This window comes from Helicoverpa armigera, chromosome 6 (assembly GCF_030705265.1).
Source record: "Helicoverpa armigera isolate CAAS_96S chromosome 6, ASM3070526v1, whole genome shotgun sequence".
Classification (NCBI taxonomy): Eukaryota; Metazoa; Arthropoda; class Insecta; order Lepidoptera; family Noctuidae; genus Helicoverpa; species Helicoverpa armigera.
This window is the reverse complement of record NC_087125.1, coordinates 2,612,854-2,634,253: the sequence shown is the minus strand read 5'-3', so window position 1 is coordinate 2,634,253 and position 21,400 is coordinate 2,612,854. Positions and strand designations below refer to the sequence as shown.

General features: G+C 37.5%; 2 protein-coding genes across 3 annotated transcripts in view; one reads left to right on the top strand and one right to left on the bottom strand.

Moving 5' to 3' along the window:
• The first annotated feature begins 203 nt into the window (after positions 1-203).
• LOC110381267 (translationally-controlled tumor protein homolog) lies at positions 204-2,752 on the top strand. Its single transcript, XM_021341554.3, has 3 exons — positions 204-362; positions 573-831; positions 2,318-2,752. Exons 1-3 carry the CDS (start codon positions 335-337, stop codon positions 2,547-2,549), a joined length of 519 nt encoding a protein of 172 aa, XP_021197229.1. The 5' UTR covers positions 204-334; the 3' UTR covers positions 2,550-2,752.
• Positions 2,753-3,549: 797 nt separating this feature from the next.
• Positions 3,550-21,400, bottom strand: part of LOC110381084 (leucine-rich repeat-containing protein let-4) — a 322,306-nt gene continuing 304,455 nt past the window's right edge. Inside the window, exons 6-8 of one of the 2 annotated variants that reach the window (XM_021341295.3) lie at positions 15,302-15,361; positions 6,199-7,650; positions 3,550-6,117 (exon numbers count right to left, since the gene is read on the bottom strand). In XM_021341295.3, the coding sequence (XP_021196970.3) occupies positions 5,653-6,117; positions 6,199-7,650; positions 15,302-15,361 (1,977 nt within the window). In that variant the 3' untranslated portion in view covers positions 3,550-5,652. Of the gene's footprint in view, positions 7,651-15,301; positions 15,362-21,400 lie in introns of both variants that reach the window. The other variant, XM_064035053.1, reaches the window with a different exon arrangement.

The following is a 21,400-nucleotide window of genomic DNA, read 5'->3' as shown; positions in this document are numbered from 1 at the left end:
TATAAACGTTCAGTTTCTTCAAACCATACCATGTTAAAATCATTTTACATATGAACCATTAAAGTTGTTTTAATTATTTGAAACATAAATAAATGACAAAAATCTTTAAACTTTATTGCATTTCACTTATTTGACCGTTCACACTATTATTTTGTTTGGTATTTTAGAATATTTGTAGGCGACGTGTAAAGTTTTTGCGTTACGTTTCCACCGATAACTTGGCAACACTAGGCACTTCCTTCTTTTCTTTTCAAAGCCCTTTCCGGTTTAGTTCTTGGGGCAAGAAGCCGTTGTTTCGGTTTTTATTATTTTTAATCGCCTCTAATCCATCAAAATGAGGATCTATAAAGATATTATTACTGGTAATTAAGTTTCTTGTGTTTCTCTCATAAAGTTTATGTGTATATTTCATTTATAATGTGCATCTTTGATAACAGTGATTTTGACATTTCATCGGGAGTGATGTGATGATGTCTCATCGTCAACCTTTGCGAATTTTAATGCCACATCTACAAATTGCGGATAGCAACAGATGTGAACATGGATTTCAAGTGATGTTTTGTTTCTTTCAGGTGATGAGATGTTCTCAGACACATACAAAATTAAGCTGGTCGATGAAGTAATTTACGAAGTGACCGGCAGACTGGTGACGAGAGCACAGGGCGATATTAAAATCGAAGGCTTCAACCCCTCGGCTGAGGAGGCTGACGAGGGCACAGATGCTGCAGTAGAAAGCGGTGTTGACATAGTGTTGAACCACAGGCTGGTGGAAACATTCGCCTTCGGTGACAAGAAATCCTACACATTATACCTCAAAGACTACATGAAAAAGTGAGTGTTCCGTGATTATTGCTATTGTGGTTTAAGTATATCAATGGTGCATACATTGATCAGTGCTGCAGGTTTGAGGACAAGTCTTTGTTGGTGAATGGCATTTTCCACAATGGTGTGAGCTGCAATGTGTTTAAAATTTAAATATGCTGTGTCATTTAAAATAGCGACAAGAAATTGCATCAAAAAGCATCATGGTTCTTTATTCAAATTCAAGAATTGATGAATTGCTTTATGCATATTTCCAGCGAATCATGTTAATTTTTTGCATACTGCACTGTGCTCTGATTGGCCGGTCAGTTTATCTAAGACATGTTAGTCATGCCATGTGTTATTTTTGCACCTAGAAAGATCTTTCTTGAAAGTGCAGCGTGAGTCACTACAAAAAAAAAGACCACATTGTAACACATTGATGCTTATTTGCAACTATACACACAGATAGTCATTATTTAATTATAAAATATGCTTAAAATTGTTGGTCATGACTTTGAAACATACTTTTAAGACACATTTAAAAGTCATCAGCAAAAAAGCATGTTTAATATTTATGTAATCAAGTTCCTTATCATTATTTTGGCATGTCTTGTTTAGATAACGGCATATTTATCAGTGGTGTAGGTTAAGTTCATGATTTGCCAGCTGTTTTGAGATAACATGCAGTGAAAGGCAATCAAAGATCATTTAATTAGGCTTAATTCTTGAAGAAATATGTAGACAAACATTTATATCCAAGTTTAATTCTTTCTCTTTTTTTTATCTTTTTAATTCTGATATCAGATAATCTTCCAAGAGCTAATATTAATTAGCTTTTAGAAGATTATAAATCCTACTTAGCTTTAATCCAACTAAGCATAAGGCTGTGGTAGGGCAGTCTGCATCATTCAATTATAACGATAACCAAACCATAACAAGCCCTCAAATGTGCAATGGTATTATAAAACAAAACACTGCTATAAAACTGTAGGTGCAATTTATAAACATTCTTACATTTCATTGATATCGCTTTCTATTTGAATCTGTATATTGGAGCATAATGTTGTAGCTGATATGTCTGACTATAGGAATAGTTTATTGATTTGAGACAACCCACTGACCTATGTCATGTAGGGCATGACCAGTCAGACAAATTCATAAAATGTTTTGAAAACACTTTAATGACACAGCATACAGTTTATTCTTGCAAACAATTCAATGTTTATATGGGAAAAGGTGATAGTTGCCATCAAACCACATTATTTTATGTTCTATGTGCATGCTTTCATTTTATGTGCATCATCTAATACCACTGGATGATCCTCAATATTATCCTATGGAGCTATTGATGCAAGATCATATAACTCTAGTGAAAAAACATTCATTCTGTGATGTCTGTTCATGAAATGGAGCTGACAAATCATTTGTCTTCCATAAAACCATTTTGAAGGGAATCTTGGGTACATAAATTATGATTTCATCATTTCTAATACATAAACTTCTCAAATTCCAGATTAATTGCAAAATTAGAAGAGAAGGCACCTGACCAGGTAGATGTATTCAAGACCAACATGAACAAAGCCATGAAAGACATCCTCGGCAGGTTTAAGGAACTCCAGTTCTTCACCGGAGAGTCCATGGACTGCGATGGCATGGTCGCCATGATGGAGTACAGAGATGTCGACGGCACACAGATCCCCATCATGATGTTCTTCAAACACGGTCTTGAGGAGGAGAAGTTCTAAGTGTACAGCATAATTAAGTGAAAACTACTCATAATATTCCACTTCTAACACAGGCGCCTAAAACTCGTATCTTTTTTATTTATTTACAAAATCATGTAAATCTGCGCATCGGCTGAAACCGGCTTCTCCCATCACAAGGCTGAACAATTTTGTAATGTTAATACATAAAATGTTGCATACTATAAATAAATTAATGAACAATTTGTGAGTGTTTTCTTTGCAAAGTTCCAATCAAAAAAGTTCGGTACTGATAGGCTTTGCCGCAATATTGAGGTCATTAACCTATGAGTCACATTGCTGAATTATGGAGGTCGTTTCAAGTTCGCTGACCTTTGGTCTGTATTAATTTATTACTTCGTCGAACAGTTGATGAGCTCGTAAATCAATATTTCTATGAACTGTAAACCATCAAAGTGCATTTGTTTGAATTTGCATGGGTAAGTAAACTGCAATCAACTACACTACATTGAGGCATTGCAGCGTCTACTCTAGACTAGTATGTAATAAAAATAATCATTTTAGTTTTCATAAGTACGTAGTCGTCATAAACGCTGTAAGCGGCATCCAGTAGGTCTTTTGATACGTGCTACAATAGATATGTTTCATAGTTAAAAGGGATCGGCTTTATGTTACATTAGGTACAACTTGCGTCTAACAATCTTAAGGCTATAGTAGCTCAACGGTTGGTAGACACATTTTTGAATAGGTATTTAACGCTGTTTCACCACGTGGTATTACAGCAGAGGCATTGTCAAAGCTTTTTGAGTTATGTTTATCAGCTTTCCAAGTGGGGCATCGGTGTGGCGAACAAGGATTGTTTTAGGAACCAACTTTAGAAAGAAGACAGCCAAAACAGAAGTTCTATTTCATTTATACAGATGGCGCTGTTTGCAGAAACTACTACTAGACTGAAAGTTGGTTTCCACCTGCATATTTATAGTCCCTTATTAAATTTTTTCAATTTATTTCATGGCAAGGTTTGCTAACAAATAAAAAACAATTAAATTTGAGGTATGTTATATTTATCGAGTTTGTATGTAGGTAATAACTACAATAAAGTACAGAAATGACCGATGATTTCTATTACAATGTCGTGAGTACTCTAATCACAATGTTTTCATATGTATTCAATCATTTTTCTTGTATACTTTTTTAGGCATTCACTAGGCACTAACACATGCCTTAATTGCTTAGTCTTTAAATTCTCCATATATTTACAATAACTCAATAACACCATACGTCAGGTAATGTCGCGTGGGTATATAAAACTGGAGTAAAAAATGACCATAATCCAAGAAGACACAAAAATGGCACTAAGAAGGTATCTAGCGACTTAATTAACATCGTTTATTATAAAAGCTTGCTCTTATCACAATTTTATTGAAAGGCTTGATTTAGACTATGACACACATTAAAACAACATCCTACAGATTAATATTTATAGGTACTTTCTAGTTAGTTACTTTTTATAGTTCCATGAAGCAAGCGGGATTGGGAATCGAGAAAGAAATGTGCTTCTACGTGCCAGGATCTCTCTCGCACCCTCAGACACGCTGACGCTTCCCTTGCATATTTATTCTATTTGGATTTCTTTATTTCGTACTAGTTCTGAGTCTGTAGTGTCACAGTCTAAACGTAGCCTTACATCATGTTGTAATTGCAGCATGAATCGCAATATAACCGACGCTTTTATAATATTCGTCATAACTTTATTATTAAAATGTCTTCTACAAAATAAAAATGCTTATCCAATACCTATATTATATTACCATTATGCCTTTTTGGAATATGGCAAGAACATTTCAGTAAAATTATAGGAAAAAAGAAGATAAAATTCACAGAAAATAGTAATTGTAAGTTTAACATTGACAACGAGTAAATCGTTAGAGGCACATTATTGCAAATAGTGTGATCTATTTAGTGTTGTTTAGTGTTGCCATATAAAATTATTAATTAGTTCAAGCGTTTTATTGTGTATGAAAGCTGATTCCATATTATATGAAATTGGTTTCTTGATGACACTCATTTATGATTTGGGCGGGACATTATAACGGCCCGATGCTTATACCTGATTGCAATTAAACTAATTGATACGGGGCAAGTTAATTTGTATGCATCACGTCGGTAATTGAGATCCTATTATCATTTAATGACAGCTAGCAAAACGTTTCTGAATAGATCACACGTCATTCATACTATGGACAATAACAAAATAGGTAACAAAACGATAATTAACATAGGTTCGTTTCAATGACAATAATAAGACATCGTTTACTTCGTTAACGTCAATCTTAATAAAATTATTACATACAATATTAGGATTGAGCATAAGTGTTCGAAGATGTGTTCATATTACAAATAATGGGTGCGTTCGTTCTTACACAATAAGAAATGTAGTGTAAGTAGGTATTTAATTATAGGTAGGTAGTGACAGACATAAGAAATCTCGTAATTAGGATATCAGTCATTATAGCAAACAATACAATATCCCGAAATAATTTTATGATAATTTTTAGAAGAACAAGATTGTATTAAATTTTATAAATATCTCAATATAGTATAAATATATTTACATTCATTAATTCTAATATTTTTCATATTGGTGTCTTATTTAACGCACACTTACTTTATTCATAAATAAAATATTAGACATTAAAAAGATATCATATGGAATGGTTTTTTGTACAAAATCAAATACAAAATCCACCGCACTGGTAGAAAAAATTACAAATCACAATGTTTTATGATGTACATCATAGAGGAGGCTCCCCGCCGCCCCTCTCGTCACGACTAGTCTGTACATTGTACCGTGTCTCGTGTGAAAGTCTCACTTTCATACGCCCGAGCCCCCAACGTTCCATTGAAAAATAGATCCATCACTACTTAAATTTATAATTTACAAATAAGGTACTCTTTTAAAACGAATACGATACAGGATAGTCCTCACTGGTCGAACGTACACCGGACCCGAAATACTAATGTCACTAACCGCTCTAGAGCACTACGTCCGTCACGACTGACTCCGTCCATAGAAAACTTAATGGAATGAAGATTTATTGCTAGAATTACAAGATCACAAACGATTGAGAGAGTCCGTGCGCACTCAACAGTTGAAGGTGTTGGAGTGGGCGCAGGCGCGCGAGAACTCGTCCAGCGGCCGGCCGTAGCTCTCCGGGATGATGGAGTACTCGGGCTCGCTGTACTCCGCGTGCTCGTACTCGCGCTCGTTGCGCGCGAACCCGATGATGGTCTCCGAGTTGCGCATGTAGCCGTTCTCCTGCTTCCGCGAGTAGCGCGTGTCCAGGTTGCGCTGGAAGTTCTCCGGGTGGCACACCACGCCGTTGCGGTTCTTCTTTTTATCGGGCAGGGAGCGCAAGGAGCCATTGTTGAGGTGATGAGCCGGTGCGCCATTGTTGAGCGTGAGCGGCTGGTGCGGGCGCGTGTCGCCGCCAATGTACGTGAAGCCGTTGGCGGGCAGCGTGCCGCCGCCCCCCGAGCGCTGCGGCCGCCGCGCGGAGCCCTGGCCGCCTGACATGAAGAAAACGCTCGGGGAGGCGTAAAGCTCTAGCTACAGTTCCGTCACCGGAATAGGCCTGAGGCCGGGCGTGTGCGGCGGCGCGGGGTACTGCGACGGGTGGATGCCGCGCACTATGCAGTCCTCCTCCGTCGAGATAGGCTTGTGGTACTCGAGGTTCTTGCGCCCCTTGTTCCACTTGTAGTCTTTCAACTTCTCCTGCATGCTCTTGCGATACCTATACAAAATTAACACTAATGTGGCAATTACCGCTACACATGCAACTACCACTACACATATAATGGTCTGTTGTCGCGTATCGTGGAGCACACAACCCAAGTCATCGGCATTCAAGTTCCTCAGAGGTTTATCTTTCAAGTGTTCGGGACTTGCGCAGTGCAATTGTGTGAAGTTACTCTTTTCATACAGCAACTGTTGGAGCCATAACAGTTGACAATCACAGAAGATGGGATTGTCAGTTAGATCCAACTGCTTCAACTCTTTGCCAATGAATACAGATTCGCTTATAGTGACAATTGCGTTATCTCTCAGTGAAACGTGCTTCAGTTTCGGTAAGCCCAATAGTGTGCAGTCCTCAATAATTGCCAGCTTTTTGTTGTTTGCCAAGACGATGGTTTCTAAGTTGATATTGTCTTCGAAAGCTCCTTTCTCAATTCTTTCCAGCTGGGTAGCGCCAGTGATATCCAGCAACTTAAGATTTTTTAAGCCTTTAAACGAATGGCTTTCCAAAGATATAAATTCGTTCTGTCCGATGAACAAATCCTCTAATCTTGTAAGACCAGCCAGCTGGAGTGTCGGAACTGTGATTAGTCTATTTCCAAATAGATTGAGACTCCTTAATCCTGGAAGACCTCTGAATGCAAATTCACTAATGTTAGAGAGACCAGCTCCATTTAAATCTAACACTGTCAGCCTATTGAGACCAGCGAATGCATCGTCTGGTAGGAAAGAAAACGCATTCAATCCTACATGGAGCTCCGCCAGACTGCCTAAAAGGCTGAAGGAAGTAGTTGGCACTGAGCTTAGCTGGTTATCATCCAAATACAAGATCCTCAGAGCTGATAGGCCAGCGAAGGCTCTCGGCTCAATCCTTGATATCCTGTTTTGACCTAAGTTTAGTTCTTCTAATCTTGGCAAGGTAGTGAAAACTCCATTCGTTAATTCCTCCAAGAAGTTTCGTTTTAAATTCAAAACGGTCAACTGATTGAGTCCTTGGAAAGTTGTGTTTGTTACTGAGGACAACTTATTGTGGTTCAGATGCAGTTCTTGCAGTTTGCGTTGATATGCGAAACTTTTCGTCGGGATATTGACTAGGTGGTTCTGGGACAAGTCTAAGTGTTGGAGCTCGGCATAGAACTGCATGGAGCTGTCGATGGTCTTGATCTTATTGTTGCGGATGATGAGCCGCTGTATGGAGGGGTTGAGGGCGATGGGCAGGACGTCCAGGCGGCTCTCCTCGCATACCACTACGAGGGTCTCGTCATTGCAGTTGCAGCCTCCCGGGCAGTTGGCCAGCGCGGCCGCACCGCTGCGTGACGCTAGAAGCTCCAGCGATATCAACAGCACCTGGAATTTAGAAAGGGAACTCAATTAGCATACCGTAATATTAGCTACATAGAGCACACGAAACTATCGAAATTCCTATGTTTATACAATCACTGATTGACGTGACACTATACTGAAACTGAATATACAGTCGATCTTGAAACCGAACGTGGGATTTCAATGAATATATTTCGTTAAAAGCATGGCTGTATCACAGCTGTGTATACAGTCTAAACGTACGGACGAATGCTATCTCAATTCCGGCGGCAACATTTCAGTAAGCGTGAACTGGACCGCAAACGTTAGGCCGGCCGTTTGCCCACTAACGTGTAAGTGAATCCGAATGATTACTGAACCAGGTAGGTATGTTTCTTTGAAAATATACGGCGTGTTTTTAATACGCGGAAGTTCGTAGGTAGATTGATGGTCTTTCAGTGAAATGGAATCAATGTAAGGCGAGCGAGCTCCGGACCCGGCGCAAAAGGAAAATAAAATGATATTGAAATGGGAATTTTGCGCAGTTTTAATTTATTAAAATACGCTCCTTGGAGGCGCTCGGGGCCAGCTTCTTTGCTTCAAAGACTAGCACTTTTATTACGTTTCCTCTTTCCAACAATTAGCGAGGAGATCTGAGTGTAGTCGAGATTCGACTTTACAATTACAAAGTCGAGTTTAATTTTGTTACAACGAGATCGCTGATAGATGCAACGTCGACAATCTCCTTACTTTAAAAGACAAAGCTACCAGTAGTTTGTCGGGTAAGTGGGTTTATTAGCATTCTATGGACGAGCGGCACAGGATGAAAACTCAATTGGACATCCAAGATAGCATCGAGCAAGTTTCGAGTGTTTGCGTTGCTCCTCCGAGGGTCGGTTATTGCAATGAGGGCCGCGCTCACTTCGCTAAGATTAACTTTTTAGCGAAACTTTGTCTAGTCCGGCTATATACTGTTTGTTTACGTTGTTTAGATGCGAAAACTATTTTTTCGGATGAAATGTGCACTAAAATGCGACGCCTATTGTTTGCCGTATTTTTGTTTGGAAAAACTTCCGTTGCATACGTATGGAAGTTTTATACATGCAACGCAGATTTCAGTGTCCGGTAGCTTCCGCAGCGTTTTGCATTCCATTTGCGCATCCCGTGCTGGCCTATTTATAGGGTCGGTGGTTGTTCCGATACAAATCAGGAATCAAAATTCGATATGCGGAGGTGATTCGCAAACAGCGTTGTTGTTTTGCTCGTTTCGTCCCGTGTGCGAGTGAAATTTCCGCTAAAATCCAATAAACCCGTGCTCCAACGTGTTGTGTTTTGAACCGTTTTGCACTATGCTCGCCGGAAATTTGAATTTTTTGCAGATAGAAACGTATAATGATACCTTTTAATGGTTTTAGCCTTGTCTGATATTGTTTTTCTGTTTTGTTCTAGTTTTGCAATAGTTATTTTTAGAACGGTGCTAGCTTGGGGATTAAAGTTAACAGTCTTAGCTGCAGAAACTGTGTCTCGGCGTAAGATCTCCGCGATACTTTGACCTGCTTTCATGAATTGACTCTTACATTTCCAGCGTTGCAAAATAGGCATCTAATTGGCTCTGTCGCTTTCCTTCGCTATTTAACTGCAAATAAAACGACTGGCATGAAAATGTTGTCGTATTTTTCTTTGGTGTAGGTAGCTAGCGTAATAGTGTCGCCACAGAGCGGTCTGTTTCGCAGGTAGGACCTAAAACTGCCTGTAAATTTCCGGTACGGCGACACATACTCGTAAAAGCCTCACTTTGTATGGTACGCCAGCACTTCCCTTCATGTAGTTACAAATTATTTCAGCCGGTGTACACAGAAAGGGCGTAGCGGGTAGGCGTACAAAAACGCGTCGCGCCGAGTGCCGGCTGCGATAGGTATGCAAATCGCATAATTGTGGTCCCCAACCGTTGATGGAAAAATTGTGGCGAAGAGTGCGTCCGCGCGGAACGGTGGGCCCGTAGCCTGTGCTAACGGTTTTAATTATGGACCCGTGTAAATTGACTGTGGGCGTGTTTGTAGTACGCTTTTGTGTTCAACATTAGGTGCTTTTGGATAGTTTTTTTCAGGTAGTTTTTATTAAGGGGTTGCAAAACTACCTTTCAAATTACTTTGTATATTTCAAATCTGCTATCTCAACTGGCATCGAGCCACTCTTGTATCACAGCCCAGTTTAGTAAGCATACCATAATATTCTATTACTTAATAAAAGTAGGCTGCAATAGGCTTTAAAGCGCACATTCCGCGGCCCTCGACCCATTAGCTAAACAGCTTAATCCTGCGCATCCGAGAGGACGCTAATAGATCCGCAACAATTTGAGACCAATAACACATGCCGTTTAAAATGCTAATGCCCCAGTTGGAGGACTGTAGTGGTGCGGTGCGGTATCGATATGTGAAACTAAATTTAGTTTTGGAATATCAGGGTAACACAGTTCGGAATTTTTTTGGTGTCGATTAGATGATGTGGCACAGAAAATATTGCCTATATGTACCTGTAGTTTGTGAAATAAATGGACGATAAAGGACACCTCTTAAAATAATATTTAAAAACCATTCATGCGAGCTTCACATAACATAGAATATCCTAACAATAAATCAAACACAAGGAAATTAAATCCACCGAACGAAGTTAATTACATCTGACACAACGGTATCCAAAATTAAATTAGACCGGAGCAGTTATCGATACCGACAGTGAGACCCAATTCTTGGCCCATCCTTAATACAGGCTATTACTACGACCGTTCTCACGTTTATTAGTGCGGTACCCTAAAACAACCCTTTTGCTGTCCGTTATTCAAATTAGCGTACCAAGGGTTTGTTGATTAAAAATGCGACTTATGAAGATGTAACTGTGGAAAGCTGAATATAAAGTTGAGGAATTGGGTCATGGTTGCATTTTACGCCTTGGTTCAATGCTGCTATTTACAGCGATTGTCAAAGAAAACAAGAGTCTTAAGATGTTTGCAAATAAGTAAATTAGATTGATTTCTGACACTTCATAAAGCGAATATTAGACATTTAATTAACTCTGTGACCATGGATGCTGTAAAGGATCCGAAACGTCGGGATTAAACAATATTAATAAAACCGCGATAAAATCCGTAAAAGTAGTTTTATTTAAGTAAATTAAACAAGAGACTTGACCAATCAGCGGTACCTAGGTATCCAAGCTACGTTTATTAATAATTTATCTAAAAAGTTACCGAGTAGGTGACAAAATTAATATACCTACCATCTACCGGTATCTCTCTTTAATATACTAGAAATAGAATTTAGGTTCATGCAAGGAATATCAAAATCCTATGTTTAGAGACTAAATATTGATCGATCCTTTATTAATTAAGGGCGTTAATGAACGAAGAGATTTGGGAACTTCAGAGAAAACGGAAAGAGCATTTTTTTTAAGATAAAGCACGTTGTCTGTGGTATCAGGGCAATCTGTGAAAAAATAAGTATCGAGGTGAAACGAACCCTGAGGTTTTACGTATCTAGATTTTTTTATGAAATATTTCAAAATGAATCTAGGTTAATAACCAAAGGTATTAAAAAAGTTTTCCCCTAATGAACGGGAGTGAAAATCTATCATCTCACATTATAATTTGTTTTTTCTTCTTTTCAGCCAGCGTTGAGAGGATAATGCTGTTAGAATCTACGATAGTTTTTATCCTAATTTTCATGTACAAGAATTTACACAGTTTAATTTACAATCCAAGCAATATAACTTGACAACCATAAAAAAATACAACGCCAAATTAATCTTTATATCAAAGAAAAGTTTTATTAAAAAAGTCTGTGAAACATCAAGCTGCGTCGAATTAAAAATTTAAACTTCAAATGTCAACGTGCCAAGAGTTCTAAATTTGAAAATGCAGAATTCTTATTTACTTCTGAGGAATGCGAGGAGAATAGGGTTGTTTCCTAGTATTCATTTAGTTAAAAATAAATAAATGCACCGAAAGTTCACAAAACTAGAAACACGATAAGCTATATCATATTATTTATAACTGACCATATATTTTTTAATTAATTTATGAAATCTTAATTTAGAGCCTATGACGTCACGCCATTAAAAACGACGAGAAGAGACCGATGACGTCATTCTCTCTGTGACAGATATATCGAAATAACCTCAGAATTAATGTTTTATTTATTTGCTTCTGTGAAGTTCTGTGTGTTAATTGCATTTAAGTGATACAACTGCTAAAGAATTATGGAGAAAGGATTTATGAAAGCTTATAGTTCCAATCTGCCAAGAGTAGACTCTTCTATGGTCGCTCAATTCTTTGCCAATAACCAAGATTTTTCAGCGGAACGTGGATGAACGGTTTATTTGGAGCACTAATGGTCGTATTTCCAGTCTCGCACAACACAAACCTTGTAGACATTCATTTAATTTAAGTTTTTTGAAAAAGCATCAAATATTTTCGAACGCGGACACAAACATAACCTCAATATAAATAAACACAAACTTTACGTTTCTTTGCACCGTTTCATTTTTCCGCATACACAACTCAAAACATTTGAGGTATTTTATTTTTGTGCAAATGTATAAAAATAATTTATATGTATAAAATATTATAGTTTTTGTAGCTATTTTATAAAAATACATTATAAAAATTAAGAAATCCATTAGTTGGTATGTTACTTTTTTCTCGTTAGATGTGCTTTAAAATGTAAAGGAATGAACAGAGAACGTTGACGTCACAGTCACGTGATCTAGCGTTTTCCGAGCAATATTCTAAGAGAAATAGAAAAAAATGTAATACATAAAAAATAAAAAGATTTGAGACGAAAAATGAAAGAGAGGGTGATCTTAAAATTATTTAGAAGCTATCTAAATAGATTTCCGAAAATTGGAAACAACCCTATTCACGAAGTGTATCAACCTCCTTGGCTATAAGCTATTTTGTTTATTAATTAACACCAAGTATCTTATTGAAGTTTGTAGAACTGGAGACCAATGTAGGACCTTAGTTTAATCAACCTACAAGTTTACACAGTTAAATTATTATTACTCCTTTAGCAAAAACTTGAGTCAAACTCAATTACGGCGCCTACAAAGCTTGTATACGCACATACATAAGTTATGTCTACCATACACCGACTGTGAGATAACTAAACCAATCATCTATTAATTAATATGGCTTGTACTCTATTGGTAATGCACGCAGTAATATTGTGGAACACATTAATATTGTATAAATGTACCTCTATACGTTATAATATTGAAATGCCTCGTGTTACCATGGTAACGAAGTATAAATCAACAGTAATTTTGCTGATTGCAAATCTAGGACGGGATAAATTATACCTACAGGCTTCAAATTTTGTGTTTACTGTATTATGAGTAAAACTTGAATAAGAATTGAGTTTAGCTATCTACCTATGTGATCCTGAGCTGCTGTTAATGACATACATTTCATGATGCATCTTTTAGACAAACCATGCTTGATAATATGCTATAAAAAAACGGTATATATTTTTCAGGAAATTTCTCCACTATTCCAAAGAACGTTGGAAGACCGCAAGTTCATACATACAATAACTACCTACTTATATAAAAGCTTCATCGAGTCGGAACTACTGTTACGTCCGATCGGCTTGTTACCCAACAGAATCTATTTCAGCACGAAGGCTTTATTACAAATTGTTTTGTCTCAATAAGCGTCCGTAATAGGATTCAATTTGATTGTATTATTGCGAGTGAGTAGAAATTCTTCGGGTGCTGTACCTATCAGTATCTCTGCTGTGTTGTTATTAATCATATCTCGAATATTCATTGGTTAATTCGAAATTAGAACGGTCTGTGTTGTGTGGGTATATTAATTTGAATTTTACTTCCGACTCCAGTAATTAATTGGAGGTTCTTGTGAATACTAGAATTGTCTATGCCATCGTGGTCTTTGGTAGAGGTCGTCTCTATGTTTAGTTATGCATGAATTTTGACTCGTATTTCGTTTTTTATTTTAAGTAATAAATATTTATGTACAATACATGGAATCAGATTTTATTTTGAATTTCAGTATGTAGCCGTTTCCAAAATTGTTGTTACTTTAACTGCGTAAACGGCAATTGTTTTTAACGGTATTGCCGTGGCTTCTATTGCGTTCTGTCACATGCTATCGAGTGCAGTAATGCCTAAATCCAATACGCACTGATGTTCAAACGTGGTCCAACCGGTATCTACCCACTTAGCATTGTTATCGTATACTAGTTAAAACCATGCTGAGTTAGCATTACTTATCCACGGTAGCGTAAAAGCTTGCTACATTAATCCGTTATTTCAGTAAATGTCACAGTAAAGCTCGCATTTCCAAAAGTTCCATTATATGAAATTCGAACAAGCATTCCACAAAGAACGCATCGATACGTAAAATAAATAAACGGACAACATCCCAAGCGAACAATCACTGGGTTCACGCGCTATTAGACATGCCACAGTTTTGCGAATATTTGCGTTTCGGCCGCGCAGATATAACCAGCCGCGGTTGACATCTGGCCACATCTAACTGTTTTGGAAGACGTAGCTCTGCTTATGTTGGACGTTTTAAACATTTTCAGTTGCGCTCGCTTCATTTGTCGCTCACAAACGGTCGGTAAATGAGTGTCGCGCATTATGCAGATTGCAGGAACGACGCACTGGAGCGACGGCCGGCGACCGGCGCGCTTCGCTTCAGCCGGAATGTTAATTGTCCGCGCACTAATAGGCAAATAATAATTTGCTGGAGATGTTCACGTTTAGACTGTTACGGTGGGGAGCGCAATTGGCATATCCACGCGTCCTTTGAATATTAACCGAGGGTTGTTACTTGTTACGTTGTTTTATGCAAACAGTCCAAGTTAAGCTTTGTTAAATTGGTTGCAGTGTTCAAGCCACCGTCGCTGTATAATAGGTACATCTGTAAGCTAGATAATATCGTCCGTCTGGCGGTGATTCGATTGCCACAGAGCCCGAGGTGGACTCCTCGAGCGCACTCCCAGCCAAACACACCATAACTTAATTAATTACATAAACGGTGCGGATAAATTACATAGAGGTTGTTTACGCGCGTTATTCATTGCACGATGCGTCACAGCGTTATCAATATTTTCATCGAGATTTATTACGCGACGCCGTAATTGGTAAAGCTTTTGTACGTGATTACGTATAGTTTCGTCTGCACCGAATTTTGGCGGTGTTGGTGTCTATAAATAATTGTCATTTTATTGAATAATTACTTACGATTATTGGCTGGCTTTGATTTAAACTTGGAGCGGTTAATTAATCCCGTCATTGTCACGCGTTGCGTTAATCTAGATCCAGTGTCTAGACGGTGTATATACATAAATCAGTTGAGTTACTATTGCGACCATTAATTATAATTACAATGGCTACGAGTACAGGCTCTAAGACAATAAATTCATAATGTATTTGTGAAGAAATAGTTCCTATTTGTCTGGAGCCGTCGCCTTTGTTTGTGGATCTCTATTGAGCGTCTTTCAGTTACAGTTCAATGGAGATTTCTGTTAGAAACTTCAATTAGAAACACGGTTACTATCTACTGTGATCTACGTAGCTTCAGTCTCTATCTTTTCACTGAGGAGGAAAAAGGACAAAATACCACGTTTTCTCGCTGATGTACTATGTTGAATACCAAAAGATAGATACTTACCAGGAAAGCATTGGACGTGATGAAGGCAGCTAGCCGTCTTCCGGCACGTAGTGGCGACATCTGTGAACAATGACACAAACTGAATTACTAAAACATATTTCAAGAGAAGACATCACGTTTTATGGTATAACCATCTTCTTACATATTAGGACAAATAAGGTTTCAGTGCAGCTCAGACTCTGGACATATAAAGCCTATCATTACATAGTTACTGTACAAAATATAACAACACGTAAGCAACCTAACCTCTTTTTTTTATTCAAACTACACAATTCAATTCTTCCAACGATTCCTTCATTCTAAATTCAAATAACACATTCCAATTACTTCAACGATTTCTTCATTCTAAATTCAAATTCAAATAAAACAATTGCCTGCTTTCAATTATAGGCTATTGGCGGCCCATAGGCTAGGCAGTAGGCAGTAGGCACCAGGGGTGGTCTGCTAATCCTAGCTGAAGGGTAGCACGCGACGATTTCAATCGCACAAATTACCTACGTCGTGTTTGAGGAGCAAATACTGGGATTCGTCGCTCTCTATAATTTCCATGTTGGATACGTTAAAACGGAACGGGCTTATTATAGAGAGCGTGTGTGGCTGCTAAGTCAGCGGGTTGCTTGAGCGGTAGCGGGCGCGAGATGGTGAAGCCAGACAGGTATGTATCACTTTTTTGTGTTGTCTATCTTATACTTGTTTTGAATGACATTTAAGTTCAGCCAGCAAATCGCCAAAAAATACCTGGATACGTATACTAATATTATACTAATATATAATTCTTCCTCAATGTGGATAACCAAATACTCTTCTTTTTTTATTTATGTTGGAAAAAAGTTTCCAAGATAAACCTTTTCCAATGTTTTATGACAACTGCTTTTAGTACCTATATTTTTTTCTACTGCTAAATCAATTCAATATTCCAAGAAAATACTGGCCCCAACTCTTCAGCGGATCACATTAACCAGCGGCCAGCCCACATGGCGATTCCCACTACCCACGATTATGATACACCCGTGTTTATAACAATTTCATTAAACGCACTCACCAGTTCCCACAAAGCCGGGTAAACGATCGCCAAGCTTTATTTCCTTTTTAACCTGTCATTTCTCATAGCAATTTTATAGTCTGTGCATGTAATTCCGCGAATCGCTCCGGTGTTTATGTCGTTCGCATTGTGAGCGATTTAATGCTGTAGTTATTAATAGGCGCGCTTTTCAAGTGGCCACGAAGTCAGCGAGTTGTTTGTTTAATTGATTTTGTCTTGTTTTTTATTTGTTTGTTCGTTTGTTGGAGTTGTGTTTTGTTTTTAAGTACGATTGCGCAATTCTGTGTTGTTGAAGTATCATCAATGATTATGTCAAATCAATACCTACAGGAATATAGGTGTGAAGTACCTACCTAAGTGTAGACATATCCGATTACCGTTTGCACTTGCATCGTGCATAGTTAGAAGCGTCTCAATTCCGCTCTTCCACACCATTGCCTATCACAACCCGCAATCAGGAAATCTATACCCCACTTACACACACATATGTACGTACACATGACACCGTAGTGCAGATAATGCTATATAATTAGCAGCCGACTCCGGCATGCAGTTATTGCGCTCATTACGAGCAGGGATGACGCGCCGTAGGTCGCCACGGACCAACTATTACGCAATTCGCCAACGAACAAGTCCGTAAGTTAAACTTTTAGTTGGACGGCGGTTTGGTTGTTTGCGGCCACCACCACCGAACGCTCGTTACAACAGTGAGTGCGCGAAATTTCCTCTAAAAAGTAATTTGCTGTGTCACTGGCGGCTTCAATTTAACTAACGTATTTGTCGAAATGCAAAACAAAATGGCCGCCGTGACTGCGCGGGATTTTTGCGAAGACTTTTGTTGGTCCTTAGGAAATGGCGGAGTTAGCGTTTCACTGAGAGCTTTATTAAAGCTGTTTCGGCTGAGTTATGGTCGGTGGCGATAAAGGCGTTATGGCCAGAACGTAGGTACGAAATTAGGTGGCCATATTTTTAAAAGCGCTTGGAATTATACGGGGTTTCTATTGTACTAGGATCATGATGTTAGAGGGATTACAATCAAAATGTCCATTATTGTAGAAAATTGTAGCGTTTGGAAGAACACTACAAAAAATATTCTCAGTGTTTATTAATATTCAAAAAATATTTGGCACATCTTTTCAAAACATAGCATAGAATGTTCTAGAAAATGATCCCAACACACACTTCGAATAGTATTTCGGCTTGCAACCCCAGACATGTCCGATGACCGTCCCAGTACGTCACGGAAGTCAGGAGAGGATTACTTGCCTCAGCCTGTCTGCCGATTCAGATAAACCTACCTATATCTATGTTCCAAGCGTCTGAAACTAACCAAGATATTCGGTAACAGTTCACTGTAGATTGCAGGCAAAGAAAACTAAATACCCTAAATTCTATTTTTCTAAACTCTTTTGCAAAAAAAGCGGGCACCTATGCGAAATCTTAGTTTTAAGGACTTTACGTGTATTTCAAAGGGTTTTAATGATTGTAGTATGTTTCTAGCATCAAAAGAGTTAGCCGAGCATGCGTGAGAGTGTATTCTAAATTTGAATTTTGTACAATTGCTAAGAAATTGGTTAAACCTTGTTTTGGACTAATTGCTGGCAGAAAGTTCGTCGGTGTTTTGAAAAGTTTTTGAAGAGATTTTCAGGAAAATGATAATGCAGTTTTAATTAATGATTAATGTACTTTTTTGTTAGATCAAAACACTTTTGAAAAACTATGCGTATTTGATAAAATTTGCACCCGCTCTAAATGGGCTATACTGATGGTTGATGGCAATGTTAAGAGTTTCGGTATTTTAGTGTAAAGCGTTCTATTGTTTAGATATTGTACCCACGTGTTTAAAATATCGCTTTTTCATAATTAAACACTATTTAGAAGAGTATCAGTACCTTTGGCTGCGACAAAACCAATTTAAAGTAAGCAGTGCCGATCACAACTCGTCTCCTATCGGACTTTAACATTTTTAAAATTCTTGAAATTCTACAAAATAGAGAAAAAGCGCATAGACTGTGAGCACGAGGTCTTAAGGTCTCGTAATCACTGGTTTTTAAACAACCTCGTCTCTTGGGAAACTCCGTAGACCACTGAAGATCTATGAGTCTGAGCGTTCAAATAGCGTGTTTTCATCCCATGGACATTTTATTAAATAAACTTGCCTACAATGAGATTTTCTGGCATCTACAGCACTTTCCTGATTAAATCATAACAATAGTTGGCTATCTGCTCATTTCTTAAGAAACATACGTTTGGCTAATAATTTTGAATTCTTGACTCCCTTTCAGCTAAATCGTCGTTTAGTAAACCGATACCTATGGAGTTATCGAGAGCTTCAACGCGGCATTAATTTGACTTTTCAGATAGCTTCAACCCTCCTCATTATTTTTCATGTGGTTAATTTTAACATTTATCACAAAATTTTGTATTTTTAAATGTCAAAGTCCGATAGGAGACGAGTTGTGATCGGCACTGCTTACTTTAAAATGGTTTTGTCGCAGCTCAAAGTACTGATACTCCTCTAAATAGTGTTTATTTACGAGAAAGGGATATTTTAAAACACGTGGATACAATATCTAAACAATAGAACGCTTTACACTAAAATACCGAAACTCTTAACATTGCCATCAACCATCAGTATAGCCCATTTAGAGCGGGTGAAAATTTTATCAAATACGCATAGTTTTTCAAAAATGTTTTGATCTAACAAAAAAGTACATTAATCATTAATTAAAACTGCATTATCATTTTCCTGAAAATCACTTCAAAAACTTTTCAAAACACCGACGAACTTTCTGCCAGCAATTAGTCCAAAACAAGGTTTAACCAATTTCTTAGCAATTGTACAAAATTCAAATTTAGAATACACTCTCACGCATGCTCGGCTAACTCTTTTGATGCTAGAAACATACTACAATCATTAAAACTCTTTGAAATACACGTAAAGTCCTTAAAACTAAGATTTCGCATAGGTGCCCGTTTTTTTTGCAAAAGAGTGTATATTTGTTATTTTAGCGGCAACAAAAACACATCATCTGTCAACTGTCTTCCTATCATGGTTCATCAGATACGGCTGACACTGAGCGACGTCTCGGTAATAACGTCCCTTTTTACCCTTTGGGCACTGAATCCCAAAAACAAGTCTAGCATACTGAAAACTTCATTCCATCCACCGTATTTAGCCCAAACGTTTTTCCAAGTCATTCCCCGAAATGATCAACATCTGTTCAGTTTCATTCCGATATCAGCTCATAAATGTAAATAGCATACAATTTACAACACAGATAAAGATATTTCGGAAAAAAAACTAGCTCTCAAACGGGTCTCGATTCGATTCGCAAATAAAACCATACGACACAATTGTATACATTTAAAGTAGTGATTTCTGCAAAAGAAGGGTGGTTTACCCCTTTCTAAGGAGATATTGTTAGATAAAGTAAACTCGTTTTCTATCGGAGAGGAGATAGTGTTTACAAAAACCCTTTTAGAGGAGGTATGCGACCTCTGAGGGCCTTTCCGAGGGTGTCCATTGCCCTGCGACCCTCGACTACTTTCTTAGTTCCCTCATAAAAGGGTTTACTGTGTTCTATTTGTTGAAGTATTGAAATAAATTGGGATTTAATGTCGAAATTCTAATTATTTATACTGGCTATATTTAGAATTGCATTAAATGGTAAACTTACTTCAAATCGCTGTAAATCGGGAGTGGACCCAATAGACTTGCAACATTTAATACAGAAAAATGAAACCACAAAGTGTTTGAAACACATCAACCCTATAATAATTTCAAAATATTTTGGACATGCAAAACAGAAGTAATTTTAAACGACAAATTAAATGCAGTGAACTTAATTAAAAAAACTCTGTTCCGTAGAAATTTTGACGTTTTTAACAGGAATGAAATATGACATTTCATTTGATTATCACGAGTTCAGTGGCTGGCGCGACGCCCAGTCTGCAGTTTGCTGTTTATACCGAATTAATATGATTAGCAACATTTGTTTGCATATAATAATCCGATTTGTTTCATATTCCAACTGTTTGTTTTATTATTTATTGTATTTGTATCTGTCGAACGTAAATGAACCAATTAATAGTTTGATAGGAATCAATTTCGGTTCGATTTAGTTGTTTGAAGCCTTATCGATAATTATTTATTGATTGTGACAACTATGGAAACTACAATTAAACAAATGGTTGAAAAAAGTATGTAGATATATATTGGATAGTCAGATCTTTTAAATTAGATAGCTCCTATGTAGAGGCTGTAGAGACGATCACAAAATATAGTAATAGATACATACCTATGTTAACTTATTAGATAAACATTTACACATGGAATCCTAACTTATTCCTCCTGAAAGTTTTAATTAATATTCAGATATTAGTTCCCGATATTTCTTTCAAAACTATAGTTTTCATCAATCGGCTGAACTGTAGAATATTATTAATTAATACAAAGTTATATCGAGAAAGCGGTAATGCCGACGCGCGAGTTTTATAACAATTAACTTGTAAATAACTTAAGTCTAGAAGTTTCTTAGTTCCGTTACAACTCAACAGTAACTGTTGAGATGTTGTTATTAATTAATAGTTTAGCTTCTGTTTATTATTCTTTGATTATTGTAGTGTCTATTTCTAGCCATTTCAAGGCTTCGTGTTTGTCTATACTAATATTGTAAAGTTTGTTTGTTTGAAGGCTGACAGAAGTTAGTCATTGACAATGATAACTAATAAATACGCCCATGTTTTAGACTTTCAATTTACACGCTTTTAAATCTATATTATTCAAACCAAACAATAAAACAAAAGACAATAGAATAACAAATTAGCCCAACTCTTAAAGAGTGCATTACCACAGATAAGTAAAAACCAAAAAGTTCCATTAATCCAAAGAGTATTTGTTACCAAACTTAGATAATTCTGAACGCGTCCCAAGGACGTTTGAGATTCGAATTCAAAATTGAAAATCCTTCCATAGACCCTGAAAGGTTTCGTTAAGGGCGTATAGTGGGTTTCTCGTCACGTCTTCTACGTAGAATAGAGGTGTGCCAACCGAT

Excerpts from the sequence above, each read along its gene's own strand:
- LOC110381267 (XM_021341554.3), top strand. The coding sequence starts at position 335 with ATGAGGATCTATAAAGATATTATTACTG. Across the intron at positions 363-572 it reads CTATAAAGATATTATTACTG|GTGATGAGATGTTCTCAGAC; the intron begins GTAATTAAGTTT and ends TGTTTCTTTCAG. Across the intron at positions 832-2,317 it reads CTCAAAGACTACATGAAAAA|ATTAATTGCAAAATTAGAAG; the intron begins GTGAGTGTTCCG and ends CTCAAATTCCAG.